This window comes from Oncorhynchus gorbuscha, linkage group LG26 (assembly GCF_021184085.1).
Source record: "Oncorhynchus gorbuscha isolate QuinsamMale2020 ecotype Even-year linkage group LG26, OgorEven_v1.0, whole genome shotgun sequence".
Taxonomy (NCBI): domain Eukaryota; kingdom Metazoa; phylum Chordata; class Actinopteri; order Salmoniformes; family Salmonidae; genus Oncorhynchus; species Oncorhynchus gorbuscha.
Genome location: NC_060198.1, coordinates 40,202,290 through 40,225,696, shown reverse-complemented (window position 1 = coordinate 40,225,696; position 23,407 = coordinate 40,202,290). Strand labels below are relative to the sequence as shown.

Sequence of the window (23,407 nt, the reverse complement as noted above, 5' to 3'; positions counted from 1 at the left end):
GTTTTTTTTGGACAGCAGTTGCTTCTTCTGTGGTGTCCTCCCATGAACAGTGTTTTACGTATCGTAGACTCGTCAACAGAGATGTTAGCATGTTCCAGAGATTTCTGTAAGTCTTTAGCTGACACTCTAGGATTCTTCTTAACCTCATTGAGCATTCTGAGCTGTGCTCTTGCAGTCATCTTTGCAGGACGGCCACAGAGTATCAGCAGTGATGAACTTTCTCCATTTATAGACAATTTGTCTTACCGTGGACTGATGAACATCAAGGCTTTTAGAGATACTTTTGTAACCCTTTCCAGCTTTATGCAAGTCAACAATTCTTAATCGTGGGTCTTCTGAGATCTCTTTTGTTCGAGGCATGGTTCACATCAGGCAATGCTTCTTGTGAAGAGCAAACTCACATTTTGTGAGTGTTTTTTATAGGGCAGGCCAGCTCTTACCAACATCTCCAATCTCATCTCAATGATTGTATTCCAGGTTAGCTGACTCCTGACTCCAATTAGCTTTTGGAGAAGTCATTAGCCTAGGGGTTCACGTACCTTTCCCAACCTACAAGGCGAATGTTTAAATTATCTACTCAATATAGACAAGAAAAATACAATACTTTGTGTGTTATTAGTTAAAGCAGACTGTGTTTGTCTATTGTTGTGACTTGGATGAAGATCAGATCTAATTGTATGACCAACTGATGCAGAAATCCAGATACATCCAAAGGGTTCAAATACTTTTTCTTGCCACTGTACATATGGCCTCCATCCCAAATGGAAACCCTATTGCCTATATAGTGCACTACTTTTCACCAGAGCCCCTATTGATGTTGGTGCCAGTGACTGACCTACGATCTGGATGTGTATGTCAGCCTTGTCCTGCATGTTGTCTATCTGGACAGACAGGGTGTACGTCCCAGAGTGGTCCCTTTCTGCCGAGCGGATGAACAGGATGGTGTCAAAGTCACTGGTGCGGATGCCCACCGACTTATTCTCCAGGGGCTCACCATCTTTCAGCCAGTTGACCACGGGGCGAGGCTTCCCCTGGGGAAACAGAGGGGTGATATGGTCAGTGAATTAAAATTACATTTACTGAATTAAAGAGTGAGATGCTGCTACAGGAGAAGTGCAGGAGAAACACCCTAAAGTGAGAAAGATGTAGACTGGCAAGAATATCCCATTTTCTGATTGGTTTATTTTTGCATTACAGGACAATGATTGCTCTTCTTTGCACACACTGAGACCCAGCTAACATGAAGTCAGCCCTGCCTCTAGCCTGGGGAAGATTACTACTGTGTGGTGCTAGGTGTTCTCAGACCTGGAAGGGAATGACCAGGTTGATCTTCTCGCCCACTTTCCTGATGAACTTGGTTCTTAGCTGGCGAGGCAGGCGGATCTTTGGGTACTCTGAGACATGGAGGGAGACAGAGAGGAATGTCAACACAGAAGTAATGGAGGTGGCTGTGTATACCGTGTGTGTCAGAGGTCTATGGAGAAGTGTGTGTGTGTGTGTGTGTGTGTGTGTGTGTGTGTGTGTGTGTGTGTGTGTGTGTGTGTGTGTGTGTGTGTGTGTGTGTGTGTGTGTGTGTGTGTGTGTGTGTGTGTGTGTGTGTGTGTGTGTGTGTGTGCGCGTCCATGCATGCGTGTGAGTCTGACCCATGATCTCTCTGATGATGACAGACTGTTTCATGGTGCAGGGGGGGCTGCGTCCAGCGATGTTCATAGCCACCACTCTGAACAAGAGCTTCTCTCCTGTTGGCAGCCCCTTCACACGGTACGTGTTCTTGTCCACTGGCTCCTTATTGGCTTCTACCCAGTTATCCTCTGAGGGATGGATCAATAGCAGAAGAGTATTCATTATCATCCACTTGGAAATGAGATGGTTCATCTGTAGGGTTTTATAGGAATTATATATAGGAATTCTATGGGAGCGATTAGTGAATTAGAAGGAATAATAATATTATTGAATAATCCCCAAATCCTCCTTCACCTCCTTCTTTGCACCACTCGATTATGTACCCGTCAACGCCCCCTGCTCCAACCCTCTCTGGAGGACGCCACTTCAGGGCACAGGTGCTGTCTGTCACATCCTCCACCGTCAGACGAATGGGCTCACTGGTAGGGGCTGACAGAGAGAGAGAGAGAATAGTTAAGAGGAGAGGAAGACCGAGGTAAGCTGTATAAGTAGAGTATCAGGAGATTGAAAGGCTTCTCTCCACTGCTCTAGTAATAAGTGTCTACCCACCTATGGGCATGAAGGGCTTTGAGTTGCCGCTGGGCTGGGAGATCCCAATCCCGTTGACAGCAAACACTCTCATCTCATAAAAAACACCCTCAATCATCTTCTTAGCCTCGTACGTGGTTGACTCAAACACCTCAAAGTTCAGCTTGGTCCACCTGGAGGAACCCTGCTTCTTCCTCTCCATCAGGTAGCCTGCGAGTGATGTCATCACATAGCGACATTGCATCATTACAGACCGACATTATCACAGTGACATCATCACAGAGCGACATTACATCATCACAAAGCGACATCATCACAGAGAGACATCATTAGATCTTACCAATGTAATGAGAGAGGTTAACAGATGCCTGTTAACCCAGAGGAAAGAGAGTCTGATAGCTCAACAGATAGATGTAAAACTAGGAAAGGTGCACCTTTGATGGGCGCTCCCCCGTCAAATTTGGGGGGATCCCATGTAATGGTGGCTGTGTCCTCGCCAACTCCCATACATCTGACGTTCTCTGGAGGGTTAGGCACATCTGGAGTGGACAGGGGGAACAGTCAGGACAGAACATAGAGGTGTTCTCACCAGCTCAGAATGGGTTCTAACTTAATGTCACATCTATTATTGAATCTCTCTTTGTGAATTGTTTTTACATTTCTGTTTACATATATATTGCATAAGACGGGAGAACAAGACACAGAGAGAGAAAAGGGAGAGAGCAGGGAGATGTGGGGGAAAGAGGAGAGGAGTGTAGAGAGAGAGTAGAAGACTGGAAAGAGAGAGGAGAGTGAGAGAAGGAGAGAGAGAGTACCACTGACCAACAATCTTGATGGTGAGCTCAGCTCTGTCCTCTCCGGCTGGGTTGGTCACTATGATGGAGTACTGGCCTTCGTCTGGCCGCTCCGCCCCCTCAATGACAAAGCTGCTCAGAGTGGTCCTGGTTTCCACCCTCACTCTGCCCTCCGCCTCCGATATCACCTAGAGACAGGAACAGGGAGGGCACTTAGACAACTGGACTGACACTGTCTGGTGATTCAGCTACTGGATGTAACCTGGATGGCCTAATGGTTGGTTAATGTGAGTGACACCTTGCCTTCCTTAGAGAAGCATGTTGGGGCAGGGGTTTGGTGTATGTGTGAGGAGGATGTAACAGAAAGACTAGATCCTCACAGTGTCTCCTTTCATCCAGCACACAGTGGGGACAGGCTCTCCTGTGATCTCCACATCAAGGCGGAGCTTGTTGCCAGCCACCACAACAATGGTGTTCTTGCTGCCCGTGCCACTAGTGTCCAGGTGGATTTTGGGAGGGTCTGTGAGGGGCGGAGGAATGTCAGAGAGGGACAGGTGGTCCTGGGTAATTATCACAGTATTAAATACACTGTAATAAATAGGTAATGCCAACGGATGGTAGGTGACAATAGCCACACCTACCTTGGCGTGGAACATATTCGATCTTGATTTCTGAGATTAACAGGGAAAACACATGAATCAGTATCATTTAAAATGCAGGCTCTGCTTCATTGTACTCAGTAAAGCTTAGAGGAGTCTCTCTCTTTTTCTTGCTCTCTCTCACTCACTCTCTCACTCACCAATGAAGTTGAGTTTAGCGGAGAGGGAGAGTGCGTATCCTTCAGGGACAAAGGTGTAGTTTCCTTCGTCCTGCGGCTTCACGTCATCAATCGTCAGCTTGTGGATCCTGGAGAACCAACGGCAACCCAATGTTACCAAGGAGACAACAGACACTCGCAGTGACCCACAATTATGCAAAGCACAGTTACCCTGGCAACATGCTTCATTATGCAATATCAAGTTAAAAAACACATGGGAAAGCTCTCTCCCTGCATGACCAGTGTTGCCATGGTAAAACACCTGCCATAGATGGGTCTAGCTGGTGAGAATATGTACAGTACTGACAAGATCCCATGTAGACAGAGAATTTGAGGATGTTCAGGCCTGTCTGAAGTTACTGCAACTCAATGAGGACCCCCCCCCCCCGCAATGTGATGCCATACCTTCCGATGTGTGACATCTTGATGCGGTTGCCGGGTTTGACCTCCACACCGTCCTTGAACCACTTGCCCACCACCTTCTCATCAGACACCTCACACTTGAACATGGCCTGTTCACACGCCTTCACCGACAGGTCAGCTATACTCTGCAGAACCTCCAGCTCCTTGGCTGAGCACCAGGGGTAGAGATGAAGGGAAGGAGAGAGAAAGAGAAAACAGAAAGAGACAGCATTTCAGACTCTTTTAAAAATGAAGTTAATAAAACATTTCCTTATTTAGTGTACTGTATGATATCTGGAAGTGGTACCTTCCACTTCCAGTTCTCCTTTGGATTCTCCCCCGTTAGTGTAAACATAGTACATTCCGATGTCCTCTATGGTTGCTTCATTGATGACCAGAGTGTGTTTCTTCCCATCCTTCTTTATCCTGTACTTCCCATCCTTGGTCAGCTCAACTCCATCTTTCATCCTGAGCACGGATGAGACACACACAGACATAGAAATAGCGTTCAACACCTCCTGTTCTCCACTCATTACCTGTATTAACTGCACCTGAACTCGTTTCCTGTATAAAAGACACCTGTCCACACACTCAATCAAACAGACTCCAACCTCTCCACAATGGCCAAGACCAGAGAGCTGTGTAAGGACATCAGGGATACATTTGTAGACCTGCACAAGGCTGGGATGGGCTACAGGACAATAGGTAAGCAGCTTGGTGAGAAGGCAATAACTGTTGGCGCAATTATTAGAAAATTGAAGAAGTTCAAGATGAAGGTCAATCACCCTCGGTCTGGGGCTCCATGCAAGATCTCACCTCGTGGGGCATCAATGATCATGACGAAGGTAAGGGATCAGCCCAGAACTACACGGCAGTCCCTGGTCAATGACCTGAAGAGAGCTGGGGCCACAGTCTCAAAGAAAACCATTAGTAACATACTACGCCGTCATGGCGCACATAAGGTCCCCCTGCTCAAGCCAGCGCATGTCCAGGCCCGTCTGAAGTTTGCCAATGACCATCTGGGTGATCCAGAGGAGGAATTGGAGAAGATTATGTGGTCTGATGAGACAAAAATAGAGCTTTTTTGGTCTAAACTCCACTCGCTGTGTTTGGAGGAAGAAGAAGGATGAGTACAACCCCAAGAACACCATCCCAACCGTGAAGCATGGAGGTGGAAACATCATTCTTTGGGGATGCTTTTCTGCAAAGGGGATAGGACGACTGCACCGTATTGAGGGGAGGATGGATGGGGCCATGTATCGCGAGATCTTGGCCAACAACCTCAAATCAAATTTTATTTGTCACATACACATGGTTAGCAGATGTTAATGCGAGGGTAGCGAAATGCTTGTGCTTCTAGTTCCGACAATGCAGTAATAACCAACAAGTAATCGAGCTAACAATTCCAAAACCTTATAGACACAAGTGTAAGGGGATAAAGAATATGTACATAAAGATATATGAATGAGTGATGGTACAGAGCGGCATGGGCAAGATACAGTAGATGGTATTGAGTGCAGTATATACATATGAGATGAGTATGTAAACAAAGTGGCATAGTTAAAGTGGCTAGTGATACATGTATTACATAAAGATGCAGTAGATGATATAGAGTACAGTATATACATATACATATGAGATGAATAATGTAGGGTATGTAAACATTATATTAGGTAGCATTGTGATATAGTGGCTAGTGATGTGGCTAGTGATATATTTGACATAATTTCCCATCAATTCCCATTATTAAAGTGGCTGGAGTTGAGTCAGTGTGTTGGCAGCAGCCACTCAATGTTAGTGGTGGCTGTTTAACAGTCTGATGGCCTTGAGATAGAAGCTGTTTTTCAGTCTCTCGGTCCCAGCTTTGATGCACCTGTACTGACCTCGCCTTCTGGATGATAGCGGGGTGAACAGGCAGTGGCTCGGGTGGTTGTTGTCCTTGATGATCTTTATGGCCTTCCTGTGACATCGGGTGGTGTAGGTGTCCTGGAGGGCAGGTAGTTTGCCCCCGGTGATGCGTTGTGCAGACCTCACTACCCTCTGGAGAGCCTTACGGTTATGGGCGGAGCAGTTGCCGTACCAGGCGTTGATACAGCCCGACAGGATGCTCTTTTGGTGACAAGCCGAATTTCTTCAGCCTTCTGAGGTTGAAGAGGCGCTGCTGCGCCTTCTTCACGATGCTGTCTGTGTGGGTGGACCAATTCAGTTTGTCTGTGCGCCGAGGAACTTAAAACTTACTACCCTCTCCACTACTGCTCCATCGATGTGGATAGGGGGGTGTTCCCTCTGCTGTTTCCTGAAGTCCACAATCATCACCTTAGTTTTGTTGACGTTGAGTGTGAGGTTATTTTCCTGACACCACACTCCGAGGACCCTCACCTCCTCCCTGTAGGCCGTCTCGTCGTTGTTGGTAATCAAGCCTACCACTGTTGTGTCGTCCTCAAACTTGATGATTGAGTTGTAGGCGTGCGTGGCCATGCAGTAGTGGGTGAACAGGGAGTACAGTAGAGGGCTCAGAACGCTCCCTTGTGGGGCCCCAGTGTTGAGGATCAGCGGGGTGGAGATGTTGTTGCCTACCCTCACCACCTGGGAGCGGCCCGTCAGGAAGTCCAGTACCCAGTTGCACAGAGCAGGGTCGAGACCCAGGGTGTCAGGTAGGGTGGAGGTGATATGGTCCTTGACTAGTCTCTCAAAGCACTTCATGATGACGGAAGTGAGTGCTACGGGGTGGTAGTTGTTTAGCTCAGTTACCTTAGCTTTCTTGGGAACAGGAACTCTTGAAGCATGTGGGAACAACAGGCTGGGATAGGGATTGATTGAATATGTCCGTAAACACACCAGCCAGATGGTCTGCACATGCTCTGAGGGCGCGGCTGGGGATGCAGTCTGGGCCTGCAGCCTTGCGAGGGTTGACACGTTTAAATGTTTTCCTCACGTCGGCTGCAGTGAAGGAGAGTCCACATGTTTTAGTTGCAGGCCGTGTCAGTGGCACTGTGTTGTCCTCAAAGCGGGCAAAAAAGTTATTTAGTCTGCCTGGGAGCAAGACATCCTGGTCCGTGATGGGGCTGGTTTTATTTTTGTAATCCGTGATTGACTGTAGACCCTGCCACATACCTCTTGTGTCTGAGCCGTTGAATTGAGATTCTACTTTGTCTCTATACTTACGCTTAGCTTGTTTTATTATTATTATTGATTGCCTTGCGGAGGGAATAGTTACACTGTTTGTATTCGGTCATGTTTCCGGTCACCTTGCCCTGATTAAAAGCAGTGGTTTGCGCTTTCAGTTTCACGCGAATGCTGCCATCAATCCACGGTTTCTGGTTTGGGAATGTTTTAATCATTGCTATGGGAACGACATCTTACATTTACATTTAAGTCATTTAGCAGACGCTCTTATCCAGAGCGACTTAGTCATTTAGCAGACGCTCTTATCCAGAGCGACTTACAATCTTCAACGCACGTTCTAATGAACTCGCTCACCGAATCAGCGTATTCGTCAATGTTGTTGTCTGACGCAATACGAAACATATCCCAGTCCACGTGATGGAAGCAGTCTTGGAGTATGGAATCAGATTGGTCGGACCAGCGTTGAACAGACCTCAGCGCGGGAGCTTCTTGTTTTAGTTTCTGTCTGTAGGCAGGGATCAACAAAATGGAGTCGTGGTCAGCTTTTCCGAAAGGAGAGCAGGGCAGGGCCTTATATGCGTTGCGGAAGTTAGAATAGCAATGATCCAAGGTTTTTCCAGCCCTGGTTGCGCAATCGATATGCTGATAAAATTTAGGGAGTCTTTTTTTCAGATTAGCCTTGTTAAAATCCCCAGCTACAATGAATGCAGCCTCCGGATATATGGATTCCAGTTTGCAAAGAGTCCAATAAAGTTTGTTCAGAGCCATCGATGTGTCTGCTTGGGGGAGAATATATACGGCTGTGATTATAATCGAAGAGAATTCCCTTGGTAGATAATGCGGTCGACATTTGGTTGTGAGGAATTCTAAATCAGGTGAACAGAAGGACTTGAGTTCCTGTATGTTGTTGTGGCCACACCATGTCACGTTAACCATGAAGCATGCGCCCCCGCACCTCTTCTTACCAGAAAGATGTTTGTTTCTGTCGGCGCGATGCGTGGAGGAACCAGCTGGCTGCACTGACTCCGATAGACTCTGAAATGCTACCCTTGCTCGGATTTCATCAACCTTGTTGTCAAGAGACTGAACATTGGCGAGAAGAATGCTAGGGAGTGGTGCACGACGTGCCCGTCTCCAGAGTCTGACCAGAAGACCGCTCCGTTTCCCCCTTTTACGAAGTCGTTTTTTTGGGTCGCCGGCTGGGATCCATTCCGTTATCCTGGGTGAAAGGCAGAACACAGGATCCGCTTCGCGAAAGTCATATTCTTGGTCATACTGATGGTGAGTTGACGCTGCTCTTATGTTCAAAGTTCTTCTCGACTGTATGTAATGAAACCTAAAATGACCTGGGGTACCAATGTAAGAAATAACACATAAAAAAACTGCATAGTTTCCTAGGAACGCGAAGCGAGGCGGCCATCTCTGTCGGCGCCGGAAGTTTGCTTGCCTCAGTAAGAGCATTGAAGATGGGTCGTGGCTGGGTCTTCCAGCATGACAATGACCCGAAACACACAGCCAGGGCAACTAAGGAGTGGCTCCGTAAGAAGCATCTCAAGGTCCTGGAGTGGCCTAGCCAGTCTCCAGACCTGAACCCAATAGAAAATCTTCGGAGGGAGCTGAAAGTCCGTATTGCCCAGCGACAGCCCCGAAACCTGAAGGATCTGGAGAAGGTCTTTATGGAGAGGTGGGCCAAAATTCCTGCTGCAGTGTGTGCACACCTGGTAAAGAACTACAGGAAACGTATAATCTCTGTAATTGCAAACAAAGGTTTCTGTACCAAATATTAAGTTCTGCTTTTCTGATGTATCAAATACATATGTCATGCAATAAAATGCAAATTAATTATTTAAAAAAACATACAATTTGGATTTCTGTTTTAGATTCCGTCTCTCACAGTTGAAGTGTGCCTATGATAACAATTACAGACCTCTACATGCTTTGTAAGTAGGAAAACCTGCAAAATCGGACAGTGTATCAAATACTTGTTCTCCCCACTGTACACACACACATGCCATAGCTGTAACAGAAATTTATTGATTTAGTTACTTAGTCATTTGATTAAAAAGGGTATTAGAATGAATCCCTCACCATTTGACGTTGGCTCCTTCCTCTGACACCTCACACTCAAACTCCACCTTCTCTCCCACCACTACATGCACATCGTCCAGCAGCTTGGTGATGGTGACCGGGGGCTCTGTGGATAGACACAGCCGTCAACACAACTCATACACCTCATACAAACACCATGGGGAAGGTACACACATACACAACCACACTTACAGGAAAACTCACCAACAAAGACTTGACCACTCAACACCAAAGTAAGCAGAAGAATAAGGAGGAAGAAGTGGAAGAATGATGAAGCTGAAGATTTCATGGCACTGCACTGTATACTGTGCTAACACAAAGACACGAACACCTAACATGTATCAGTCCGCACCAGGATTCGATACCATGTTTCACAACAACACAATGTCCTCCATAGTCTCTGTTAATACTGCTATAGAAACAGAGAACTGAGCTGTTGTGGTACGGGGGAGACAGTACCTCAGGTCTCCGGGAAGGTGACATCAACATCACTGAGTCAATGCGTGAAGCTAAGCTAACATCCGTTAGACACCGTCCTCCACATCCACCTCCCTCTGATCTTAACTCGTCCTTTTCCGCAGCAACCTCAGCAGATGATAGACATCAACTCTGGGATCTAAGTCACGGCACCACTGAACCCGTCCGTCGCGGGCTCCCATACAGTACATGCTCACAACAACAACACAACAAGGTACCCAGAAGTTTCCGCCAAAAGTGCTATACCGCAAAAACCCAGGATGTTTTTTTTTGGGGGGGGGGGGGGGGGCAGTACTTCAGTTCTCCAGGAGGTGAATGAACTGTGCGATCGATGCTAAGCTAGCTTCCACTAGCTACCATCCGCTAAACACACGTACACCTTCTCTCACGTTAGACACATCAACACGTACGGCATTGATATAAACACTGACAGAAGCAATAGGGACGTCTACATACACACACAACATACTGTGGTTGTCGCACTGGAATGGCGTCTGTGTGGGGAAAGCTTACCCGTTGCTGTACGGTCTGATAAATGCAAAAACAGAATGAAATGAATGGGCACAGAGAGAGAGCAAAGCACGTGATGATTGAGGAGCAAATGCATCTTTGCCCCTCTACCCAAAATCAACGAGACACACAGAACACGCATAAGACACGCTACAAACCGGACAACAAATATAGGACGACAACGTTGTGCAAACTTACTGTTCATAGACATTAATACACACATACATATAAACATTGAGACATGTACTGCATACACAGTAAATGTTGACAGACCCTACACACTCAAAGACACTGAACTAAGCAGGGAACAACTCCCTCCCCTCAAACACCCTATGTAAAGATGTGAGTGTTTACCTTTGACAAAGACTTCAGTGAAGCTCTTCTCCTCTCCCACCACACACTCATAGGCTGCATCGTCAGACAGGTTGCTCTTGTTGATGGTGAGTGTCCGTTTGTTGCCCACGCACTCAAACACATACCTGACATGACAGACAGACAGGGGCAGAGAGAGAGACACTGGCAGAAAACAGAGAGGACAGACAGACACTAGTGACCGAGTGTCGCTCACTCAACTCATCGACAAATGAATGACTCACACGCTCATATAGTCAAATATACTGACAATCACACACACACACACACACAGAGAGAAAGACACACACACACCCACACACACACACACACACACACACACACACACACACACACACACACACACACACACACACACACACACACACACACACACACACACACACACACACACACACACACACACACACACACACACACAAAGACACACACACACACACACACAAAGACACACACAGCAGTCAGTCTCACTTGGCAGAGGGTTTGATCTCCACTCCGTTCTTCAGCCATTTGACCTGAACGTTGGGGTCATGGAGCTCAACATGCATCTGGGTCCTCTTGCCCTTGTCCACAGAGTAACATTGCTCTAGCTTCTTCAGGAAGGCTGAGGGAGGGAAAGAACCACTGTTATGTCTCCAGCCTTTACACACCAGACACAACAACCAGAATAACCCAAGCAACACTACACCAGACTACCTCCCTTTCAGAGCCCCTCAAGCATTCCCTATAATAATTTTTTACAAATGTTTTTATTTTTTATTTTACTAGGCAAGTCGGTTAAGAACAAATTCTTATTTTCAATGACGGCCTAGGAACAGTGGGTTAACTGCCTGTTCAGGGGCAGAATGACAGATTTGTACCTTGTCAGCTCGGGGATTTGAACTTGCAACCTTTCGGTGACTAGTCCAATGCTCTAACCACTAGAGTACCCTGCCGTACATTCCCTGTACCAAACACTCTCAAGTAGAAATGCCCACAGCTTGCCTACTTCCTCCTCCAGTATCCCCCCCCCTTTTTTCTCTCCCCTCACCATCACTCTTCTTGGGTTCCACCTTCTTCATCTTCTTCAGTCTCTTGAGCAGGCCCCTGAGGTCTGTGATGCCATAGTCAAAGGCAATCTTCTCATAGTCACATGGCTTAGCATCCTTCAGGATCTCCCACACATCCACATCCTCTTTGGGCTCGTCCCTCGCCTTTTTTTCCCTGAAAGAGAGGGGGAGAGGAAATTGATTGTGTGTGTGTGAGAGTATGTGTGATTGCTCATAATGGAGTTAACTCCACTCCTACCTTTTTTTGAGGAGGGCACTGAAGTCCAGGTCACCTGCATCCTCTCCTGCATCTCCCCTGGGGACAAGAAAGGTTAAGAGTGGGAGAATTAGGTTTCCTACAGTGTTAGGTCAGGTTAGAGGAGTCGGTCATTTCAAACATAACATACAGTATACAGTACATACAAATATACTTGTTGTCTATTGAGGTTTTACATAACATAAATCAACAATGAATATCTGTGCTATTTCAATGCTATAGTAGTGAATCATTGTTTGTTTACAAAAAATATGGAAGTGAACGAATGGTACTGGACATACAGTAGATGGTACTACACTGCACTCTGCTAAGACGAACACACACACACATCCACACCCAAATTCACTTTCCCTGACGTAAAGACACATCAACGATACAGTAGTGATACAAAAGTTATAACAACAGGGCGGAATTCCCATATACACACAAATATACAGACAGTACACTGTGGTTGCACAGTATCGCACAGTGTCTGTAGCCATGTCTTACCCTTTTTTGGCGCCTTTTATGCCTCTGATAACACAAAACAGGATGGTAATGAGTGAGCATATAGAGCATAGTGGGAATCAATAAGGTGCATACTGACACTTTGCCCGCCTAAATTCAATGGGACATAAAAATCAGCATACTGGTACACACACACACACACACACACACACACACACACACACACACACACACACACACACACACACACACACACACACACACACACACACACACACACACACACACACACACACACACACACACACACACACACACACACACACACACACACAGTATTGACCTCTATTTGTTACTGTATGTAACCCAAACACAGATACACTGTACATGTACAAGGCTGTACATTGACACATATATACAAGGTAAATACTGTGTAAATGTACACGCACAGGTACTGCTGATACACACCCACACAGAGCTTTTCTTACACTCACATAAAGATCCACACATATGACACCTCATGATTGCATCTCTAATGTATGTAATCCATGGGAAATATACACTAGTTCCACTTGAGGCCTTGTCAATGGACCAGACGTACAGCACCAGAAATAGCCTCACATGACAAAGAACACATGAGGGGAAGCACGGGCTATTTCACATCTGAACACACACAGTGGACAGATGAAGAATTACAAAGGTGGGAATATGGAAGCACACGGAAGGGAATCCCAAATAATATATTCTGAACACACACAACGGATTCAGGTTCTGGAAGAAGCATAGGACAAGGCTGCCTTATAACAGAGAGGCGGCAAGGCCAGACACAGAATCGCTGAGGAGGTAGATGGGGGTACACACGGATGAATCGCAATGACTGGATTCTCCATACTTACTGACAGTGGGAGAGGGAATGCAAAGACCGCCACATACTGTGGCAAGGTCAACACTAACCCATCCAGCAACCTTTGGGGTGTTGAAGGTTTTTTGGCATCTTGGGTTTTCACAATTTAATTCAGGCTTGTAACGAATCTATTTTTTCATATCTTTTCATTCTCTTTTTCTTTTCTTCATACCAAAATTCACAAAATAAACAAAAACACAATCTGAAATGTTCCTTTGCAAGTTATGCTTCCTGTCTTACCCTTGCTTTTTTGTCTTTTTGTCTGATCAGGAGAGGAAATCGTATTTAAAACAGTAACTAGAGTGAACTGACTGGCGGCAGCACTATGCCAACAAACAGGGATTTTCTACAGCTTCACAGCGAGAGACAGAGCTGCTGCACACATATTGAAACACAAGTCTTTGGAGACAGGGAAGAGAAGACACACGAATACAGAGATACAGACATACAGGGATATACATAGTGAACAGACACAGAAAAAGAAACATATGGACAAAATGTACAACTTAAACATAAAAACACACAAACATAGTCACAGAGACACACCAGTAAGTCACAGAGACACACCAGTAAGTCACAGACACACCAGTAAGTCACATAGACACACCAGTAAGTCACAGAGACACATTAGTAAGTCAGAGACACATTAGTAAGTCACAGAGACACACCAGTAAGTCACAGAGACACACCAGTAAGTCACAGAGACACACGAGTAAGTCACAGAGACACACGAGTAAGTCACAGAGACACACGAGTAAGTCACAGACACACCAGTTTTTTAAATTTTAATTTAATTTTACCTTTATTTAACCAGGCAAGTCAGTTAGGAAGACATTCTTATTTTCAATGACGGCCTGGGAACAGTGGGTTAATTGCCTGTTCAGGGACAGAACGACAGATTTGTACCTTGTCAGCTCGGGGGTTTGAACTCACAACCTTCCGGTTACTAGTCCAACGCTCTAACCATTAGGCTACGCTGCCGCCCAGTAAGTCACAGAGACACACCAGTAAGTCACAGAGACACACCAGTAAGTCAGAGACACATTAGTAAGTCACAGAGACACACCAGTAAGTCACAGACACACCAGTAAGTCACAGAGACACACCAGTAAGTCAGAGACACATTAGTAAGTCACAGAGACACACCAGTAAGTCACAGACACATTAGTAAGTCACAGAGACACACCAGTAAGTCAGAGACACATTAGTAAGTCACATAGACACATTAGTAAGTCACAGTGACACATTAGTAAGTCACAGAGACACACCAGTAAGTCACAGACACATTAGTAAGTCACAGAGACACACCAGTAAGTCACAGAGACACACTAGTAAGTCACAGAGACACATTAGTAAGTCACAGAGACACACCAGTAAGTCAGAGACACATTAGTAAGTCACAGAGACACACCAGTAAGTCACAGACACATTAGTAAGTCACAGAGACACACCAGTAAGTCACAGAGACACACCAGTAAGTCATAGAGACACATTAGTAAGTCACAGAGACACACCAGTAAGTCACAGACACATTAGTAAGTCACAGAGACACACCAGTAAGTCACAGAGACACATTAGTAAGTCACAGAGACACATTAGTAAGTCACCGAGACACATTAGTAAGTCACAGAGACACACCAGTAAGTCAGAGACACATTAGTAAGTCACAGAGACACACCAGTAAGTCACAGAGACACACCAGTAAGTCACAGAGACACATTAGTAAGTCACAGAGACACAGTAGTAAGTCACAGAGACACATTAGTAAGTCACAGAGACACACCAGTAAGTCACAGAGACACATTAGTAAGTCACAGAGACACACCAGTAAGTCACAGAGACACATTAGTAAGTCACAGAGAGACATTAGTAAGTCACAGACACACCAGTAAGTCACAGAGACACAAATAGACATGAATGCACAGATAAAGACATAGAAAAGGCAGATGTATAGTACAATGACAGACATACAGTGAAGCCAAAACGCACACAGACAATGTGACTGACACAGATATACCAAAGACACCTACAAACACAGATATGGGAGCCAGAAAGACAGTCAGGGGAAGATATACTCACAGAGTGGGACAGATGCCCGGAGGCAAAGATAGAGAGAATAACCAACATATGTGAGGTGGGAGAGAAAGACAGATGATATGTTGAATGGAACCACCCTGACAGTCACACTCACGATCGCTTGAAGGCATCCAGGATGTTGGCGGGCTGCTCCTCTTGTACGGCTGAAACATGACAGAGGGAGGGAACAGTGAGAGGAACACTGGACTAACTGACAAACAGTTGAGAAATCAGGATGAATAATGGACTGAGTACTGACACTGAAACACATATACACTACCTGCTTTATCATTATACATTCTGTATCAAATACTGAATGACTTACTGACAAACTCACTGACCACAGGTTAAGTGACAAATACATGACTAAATGGCTGACGATGATGCCTGGGAGGGACCCACCTTCCACTGTGACTTCAAATGTACAGCTGTCACACTTGTCTTTGGAGGTGACCTCACAACGGTAGCCACCTGCGTCTCCTTCCACTACTTTGATGATGCTCATCTCATATGTGTAGACCTGGTGGAGATGAGCAGAGAGGAAGACATACACTCTTACAATATATACATGCACACACACAGTACACACACACACACACACAAAAGAGTAACACAGATGTACAGTAGACAGTAGACAGATTTGAGAGAATGTGAAAACAGTGACACACACACCTTGGAGTTCCTGTCATAGGCCTCTTTAAACTGCAGGTGTTTGCCAGCCTTGCTGCCCAGGTCCAGCCACTTCCCTTTCAGCCATTTCATGTTGGGCTTCCTCAGCAGGTCAGATGAGTCCACTTTAGCCACAAAGGTGACGTTCTTCCCTGACACCCACAATTTACATCAGCAATCAGAAATTCTGACCTCTGGATAATGGTGTTTTTAGGGTTGTTATGCATGATCCGTATGTGAGTGTCAATCCAAACTTCAGAGTGCTACAGTATGTCTCAGAGAGGGGCAAGAGGGCAGGGGTCTCACCTTTGATTACTGTAGTGCTCTCTGGCCTCTCTACAAATAGTCCGGTCAGCTCGGACTGCCCTCCTGGGACAGTCTCTAAAAGTAGGGGGAGGTCATAGAGGTCAGGGGTTAGAATAAGGTCATTGATGACTGCTCATCAGACATCATAGACACAACAACATCAGTGAACAGACAAGTAGAGGCAGAAAACCAAACATTAGACCATAGCAACTAACCTTTGTTTATAAATACCATTCATTTATTGATATTTTGTCTGCTAGGCAGCAAGATCAAAGGTCAGAGGTAAAGCTAGTCTTTGTTCACCCTGTGACTTATTGAGACTTCTTACATCTACATTTAGCAACATCTTTTCTCAAAGAGAGAGAAAAGTTCTGCGGGCATGTGTTTCCACTCCCTGAAATGTCTCCATTATTCTAATGGATGATCATGAGAAATCATGACAATGACATCAGTCTTGTATTTAACTGAGGGTCAGTATCCAAGCGTCTAGTCAACGCCAGAAGAGGGCCTCTAACAGCAGTAAGGTAAGCCCACCTGGGAATGAACAAGGAACTAAAAACACATCTGAAGACGTGTTTATCCATCCCTTTCCACTAGTCTTCTCCCACTGTGACAAAAGTAAATATAGCTCTTTAATATTGTGATATTATCAAAGCATGACTGCTTGCTCCTGTTTCTTTGCGTGCTCCCTCCTTTTCAAAAAAAGGATTGCATTGTTTTGTGTCAGCAGATAGACAAATACCAGCTTAAGTATTTGTTTGTCTTACCATCATCAGGTAATTCTGTATCAGGGAGAAAGAGAGAGAGAGAAACACAGCGGGGGAACACATTAGCTGCAGTATCTTTACTGTAATCTGAAGGATGAGCGTTTACTGAGCAGCTATGAAAACCTGACCTGCAGGTGCTCTCTCTCACACACACTTAACGTCTCTCTCTTCCCTCTCTGACTTGGATGAACCTTTCTTTTTTTTTTTCAAAATGGAGGTAAAAACTAGACGGTTAATGAGTTATTTCCTCACTCGTCAAATTCAAACCAGTTGGTGACACTGTACTCATCGTTACTATTATTATTATTATTATTATTGAGAATTTAGGGGAATTATTAGCGGTGCAAACGGAACACAATTGATTTGTTCTCTCACCTTCTGAATCTGACAAGAGCTCTATGGAAAAAGAGAGTTTATAAGCATAGAGAAGCAGGTAAAAAGCCATATCGATTGACCAATCGATTGGGTGAAAAGGTTGTCGAGAGAATGGAACAAGGGTCAAGAATCAAGTGAGGCCATGCACCTCCATAAACTCAGAGTTACACGCCTATGCCCCTCTCTCTGCTTTTATGGGCTCAGTTAATTTGATTGGAATCAAGTGGCCCCTGTGCACAGATCCAGGCTCGGTTCTCTAGTGTGATTTAAATCATGTCAGTAAGAATGTGAATAGGTCAAGCTGATCCTGGACCAGCACCCAAGGGACACTTTTCCTTCAGCTCTTTACACCATTTCACTCTCACATTGGAAAGTCGCTGCGGTTTGAAACTGTGAGAGGTTGGGAGTGTAGCAATAAACACCTCAAATGGAACAGCAGAACCGGCAACCATCAAAACCAGAACAATTCTTCAGTAAGATCATTTTGGGGGATAATGCGTATTATGGGAAATATTACTGTAGGTAAATATCACTTAATTCATTATTACTGTAACACTTCAGGAACAGATAATACCTTGATATTTCATATCAACATCTTTTGCAATACAGTGATCAATGATAAGGGATATGGTATTGTGCAGGAACAGTATTTGAACTAACGCAACGAAACAGCAAAACTTATCATCAACTTATCCTTCTATTAAACCATTACCTTAGTAAGTGCACACATACACACAGGTCACGATATATACTCAGAGTAAATATATACAGTATATATCATTTTGTCATTTGTAATTTAGATTACATTTTCACTCTGCATCAATTTCAAGTCAAGGTCATTTGATGTTTAATACAATTCCTTCACTTGGATGCTTTGGCGAAACCATGATACCGTATCATGTAATGTCTAATCTCAACAGATGTTTTTTGCCAAAAACATGAATATCATATCCATTCATAAGCAATAGAAAAATTATGATTTTATGCCATTTTGCCAATATGATCTTTATGTTTTTGGGAAACTCACCGCTGATCTCTAGTAATTAGTATCAGTCGGCGCTGATATCACAACAACTATCTGTCAGACTGATTCTCTGGGTCTAACTCCTCAACAGATGATTCCTAAAGATCTCTACATAAATGATACAGTATCCATAAACCCATCAAATAGGCCTGCAGGATCTTTTCCATTACTGACTGCCATCTACAATGGTCTGTACTGCTACAGTCAGACTATGAAGGCCTTCGCCAGAGCAATCCCAGGATTCAGTAGTCTCCGTTTGTCAGTCCACCGTGACGGACACTCAGGTCACCGACACACCGTGCCGTGACTGAGACTGACAGACATGCACGTTAACCAGGTGATTGACAGGAAGCAGGGAAGCATACGAACACACAAACACAGAGGGGGAGTTGTGTATTTTTTCCTTTCCTTACCATCTCTGCACTCACTTCCCTCTGAATGAAAAGAAACAATTGGTACATAGACATTAGTACTGCGGACAGCGAAGGGTTAAACAACAACCAAATTTCCTGTCCCTGTGTACGGCGTCTGTGACTGGAGAAAGAAAGTTGTGGATATATGAATATATGAAATAATAGATCATAAAAACAAGACATACAAACACTGGCAAACACTGGCATACATGCTGGTTTATACAAACACACACAAGCGCAGAATGCATTGATACATTTGTGCATTCATACAGTCACTGCACTACAATCCTTTTTGTTACAGTACCCTTCCTTGTCTCAGGGTGCTTCACCTCTGATAAAAGAAAGTAAAAGGTTTTATGGTTAAGTATGAGGAGAATGCTAATATATACCGTACTCATCAAAAATTTGGACACATCTACTCATTCAAGGGCCTTTCTTTATTTGGACTTTTTTTCTAAATTGCAGAATAATAGTGAAGACATCAAAACTATGAAATAGCACATATGGAATAATGTAGTAACCAAAAAAGTGATATATTATATTTTAGATTCTTCAAAGTATCCCCCCCGTACCTTGATGACAGCTTTGCACACTCTTGGTGTCACGCCCTGAACATAGAGAGCTGTTTATTCTCTATGTTGGTTGGGTCGAGGTGTGATTTAGGGTGGGTTATCTAGGGGAATTGTATTTCTATGGTGGCCTGATATGGTTCCCAATCAGAGGCAGCTGTTTATCATCGTCTCTGATTGGGGATCATATTTAGGTGCTTTGTGGGATCTTGTCTAGATATAGTCGCCAGTGAGCATTATTATTAGCGTCATGTTTCGTTTGTTCGTTTTGTTTTTTGAAGTTTTCATTTCCAAAATAAAGGATGGAAACATACCACGCTGCATCTTGGTATACTCCTTATGACGAACGTGACACTTGGCATTCTCTCAACCAGCTTCATGATATATTCACCTGGAATGCATTTAAATTAACAGGTGTCTTGTTAAAAGTTCATTTGTGGATCCTCGACTTCGGCGATGTCATCTACAAAATTGCTTCCAACACTCTACTCAGCAAACTGGATGCAGTTTATCACAGTGCCATCCGTTTGGTCACTAAAGCACCTTATACCACCCACCACTGCGACTTGTACGCTCTAGTCGGCTGGCCCTCGCTACATATTCATCGCCAGACCCACTGACTCCAGTTCATCTACAAGTCCATGCTAGGTAAAGCTCCGCCTTATCTCAGTTCACTGGTCACGATGGCAACACCCATCCGTAGCACGCGCTCCAGCAGGTGTATCTCACTGATCATCCCTAAAGCCAACACCTCATTTGGCCGCCTTTCGTTCCAGTTCTCTGCTGCCTGTGACTGGAACGAATTGCAAAAATTGCTGAAGTTGGAGACTTTTATCTCCCTCACCAACTTCAAACATCTGCTATCTGAGCAGCTAACCGATCGCTGCAGCTGTACATAGTCTATCGGCAAATAGCCCACCCATTTTTACCTACCTCATCCCCATACTGTTTTTATTTATTTACTTTTCTGCTCTTTTGCACACCAATATCTCTACCTGTACATGACCATCTGATCATTTATCACTCCAGTGTTAATCTGCAAAATTGTAATTATTTGCCTACCTTATGCTTTTTGCACACAATGTATATAGACTCCCCTTTTTTTCTTCCAATTGTGTTATTGACTTGTTAATTGTTTACTCCATGTGTAACTCTGTGTTGTCTGCTCACACTGCTATGCTTTATCTTGGCCAGGTCGCAGTTGCAAATGAGAACTTGTTCTCAACTAGCCTACCTGGTTAAATAAAGGTGAAATAAAAAAATAAAAAAATAAAAATTCAAGTAACAGACACACCTCAACAAGAACTGTTCAGAGGAGACTGTGTGAATCAGGCATTCATGGTCGAATTGCTGCAAAGAAACCACTACTAAAGGAGAACAATAATAAGAAAAAACTTGCTTGGGCCAAAAAACACGAGCAATGGACATTAGACTGGCGGAAATCTGTCCTTTGGTCTGATGAGACCAAATTTGAGATTTTTGGTTCCAACCACCATGTCTTTGTGAGACGCAGAGTAGGTGAACAGATGATCTCCACATGTGTTGTTCCCACCGTGAAGCATGGATGAGGTGGTGTGATGGTGTGGGAGTGCTTTAATGGTGACGCTGTCTGTGATTTATTTGGAATTCAAGGTACACTTAACCAGCATGGCTACCACAGCATTCTGCAGCGATATGCCATCCCATCTGGTTTGCGCTTAGTGGGACTAAGGAGAGTGATGGAGTGCTGCATCAGATGTCCTGGCCTCCACAATCACCCGACCTCAACCCAATTGGGATATTTTGGGATGAGTTGGACCACAGAGTGAAGGAAAAGCGGACAAATAGTGCTCAGCATATGTGGGAACTCCTTCCAGATTGTTGGAAAATCATTCCTCATGAGGCTGGTTGAGAAAATGCCAAGAGTGTGCAAGCTGTCATCAAGGCAAATGGTGGCTACCTTGAAGAATCTAAAATCTAAAATCTATCTATTTTGATTTGCTTAACACTCTTTTGGTTACTACATGATTCCATATGTGTTATTTTATAGTTCTGATGTATTCACTATTATTCTACAATGTAGAAAATATCTGGTTTGCGCTTAGGAAAAATATAAATAAATCATGAGAAGGTGAGTCTAAACTTTCACTGGTACTATATATGCAGAAGCACACACTGAAATACCCACATCCACCCACCCACCCAAAAGACACTTCCGCAAATATGTATACAAGATACAAACAAACAAGGCTAATATACAGTGCATTCGGAACCTATTCAGACCACTTCACTTTTTCCATATTTTTTGACGTGAGAGCCTTATTGTAAAATGGATTTTAAAACATTTTTTTCAATGGAAACAGGATGCACCTGAGCTCAATACCGAGTCTCATACAAAGGGTCTTAATACTTATGTAAATAAGGAATTTCCATTTTTTATTTTTAAGAAATTTGCAACAATTTCAAAAAACCTGTTTTGCTTTGTCATTATGGGGTATTGTGTGTAGATTTTTATTTAATCAATTTTAGAACAATACTGTAACGTAACAAAATGTTGAAAAAGTTCCGAATGCAATTAGCTACGTAAAATGGCGATCCTCCTGCGTACTTGCATCAACTTTCTAATTGTGGGGCTGCACAGGTCTGTATATTTTAGCATCGCAACTATAGAGGATCGCCATTTTGCCTAGCTTATTGTAGTTGCATACAGCGTAGGGTGTAAATTAAGGCTTAACACATTGACTGAAAAGCTCTTACCCTATGTTGTGGCTGGGCATGTGTTAATATTACAGGCTGGGCCTGTCTTAATGCTGCAGACTGGGCCTGTGTTAATGTTGCAGGCTGGGCCTGTCTTAATGCTGCAGACTGGGCCTGTGTTAATGTTGCAGACTGGGCCTGTGTTAATGTTGCAGGCTGGGCCTGTGTTAATGTTGCAGGCTGGGCCTGTGTTAATGTTGCAGACTGGGCCTGTGTTAATGTTGCAGGCTGGGCCTGTGTTAATGTTGCAGACTGGGCCTGTGTTAATGTTGCAGGCTGGGCCTGTGTTAATGTTGCAGGCTGGGCCTGTGTTAATGTTGCAGGCTGGGCCTGTCTTAATGCTGCAGACTGGGCCTGTGTTAATGTTGCAGACTGGGCCTGTGTTAATGTTGCAGGCTGGGCCTGTCTTAATGTTGCAGGCTGGGCCTGTGTTAATGTTGCAGGCTGGGCCTGTGTTAATGTTGCAGACTGGGCCTGTGTTAATGTTAGAGGATGGGCCTGTGTTAATGTTGCAGGCTGGGCCTGTGTTAATGTTGCAGACTGGGCCTGTGTTAATGTTGCAGGCTGGGCCTGTGTTAATGTTGCAGACTGGGCCTGTGTTAATGTTGCAGGCTGGGCCTGTGTTAATGTTGCAGGCTGGGCCTGTGTTAATGTTGCAGGCTGGGCCTGTGTTAATGATGCAGGCTGGGCCTGTGTTAATGATGCAGGCTGGGCCTGTGTTAATGATGCAGGCTGGGCCTGTGTTAATGATGCAGGCTGGGCCTGTGTTAATGTTGCAGGCTGGGCCTGTGTTAATGTTGCAGGCTGGGCCTGTGTTAATGATGGGCAGGCTGGGCCTGTGTTAATGTTGCTGTGTTAATGTTGCAGGCTGGGCCTGTGTTAATGAGGCTGGGCCTGTGTTAATGATGCAGGCTGGGCCTGTGTTAATGTTGCAGGCTGGGCCTGTGTTAATGTTGCAGGCTGGGCCTGTGTTAATGATGCTGGGCCTGTGTTAATGTTGGGCCTGTGTTAATGGCTGG

The 23,407-nt window shown here is 44.6% G+C and overlaps 1 protein-coding gene across 16 annotated transcripts in view; it reads right to left on the bottom strand.

Annotated features, from left to right (window-relative positions):
* The window catches only part of LOC124015575 (myosin-binding protein C, fast-type-like), a 51,751-nt gene that overhangs the window by 9,232 nt on the left and 19,112 nt on the right, over positions 1 to 23,407 (bottom strand). For 4 of the 16 annotated variants that reach the window (XM_046330900.1, XM_046330895.1, XM_046330894.1 and 1 more), the window contains 25 exons: positions 19,084 to 19,104; positions 17,647 to 17,667; positions 17,272 to 17,286; positions 16,505 to 16,579; positions 16,202 to 16,350; positions 15,932 to 16,049; positions 15,645 to 15,693; positions 12,592 to 12,615; positions 12,085 to 12,141; positions 11,828 to 12,000; positions 11,269 to 11,401; positions 10,780 to 10,904; positions 9,439 to 9,544; positions 4,532 to 4,692; positions 4,228 to 4,393; positions 3,805 to 3,911; positions 3,647 to 3,676; positions 3,386 to 3,525; positions 3,034 to 3,193; positions 2,646 to 2,750; positions 2,233 to 2,421; positions 1,978 to 2,112; positions 1,644 to 1,811; positions 1,306 to 1,394; positions 836 to 1,031 (listed from right to left, as the gene is read on the bottom strand). In XM_046330900.1, coding sequence (XP_046186856.1) covers positions 836 to 1,031; positions 1,306 to 1,394; positions 1,644 to 1,811; positions 1,978 to 2,112; positions 2,233 to 2,421; positions 2,646 to 2,750; positions 3,034 to 3,193; positions 3,386 to 3,525; positions 3,647 to 3,676; positions 3,805 to 3,911; positions 4,228 to 4,393; positions 4,532 to 4,692; positions 9,439 to 9,544; positions 10,780 to 10,904; positions 11,269 to 11,401; positions 11,828 to 12,000; positions 12,085 to 12,141; positions 12,592 to 12,615; positions 15,645 to 15,693; positions 15,932 to 16,049; positions 16,202 to 16,350; positions 16,505 to 16,579; positions 17,272 to 17,286; positions 17,647 to 17,667; positions 19,084 to 19,104 — 2,712 coding nt within the window. The remainder of the gene's footprint in view (positions 1 to 835; positions 1,032 to 1,305; positions 1,395 to 1,643; positions 1,812 to 1,977; positions 2,113 to 2,232; positions 2,422 to 2,645; positions 2,751 to 3,033; positions 3,194 to 3,385; positions 3,526 to 3,646; positions 3,677 to 3,804; positions 3,912 to 4,227; positions 4,394 to 4,531; positions 4,693 to 9,438; positions 9,545 to 10,779; positions 10,905 to 11,268; positions 11,402 to 11,827; positions 12,001 to 12,084; positions 12,142 to 12,591; positions 12,616 to 15,644; positions 15,694 to 15,931; positions 16,050 to 16,201; positions 16,351 to 16,504; positions 16,580 to 17,271; positions 17,287 to 17,646; positions 17,668 to 19,083; positions 19,105 to 23,407) is intronic. The other 12 variants (XM_046330904.1, XM_046330901.1, XM_046330896.1 and 9 more) reach the window with 5 other exon arrangements.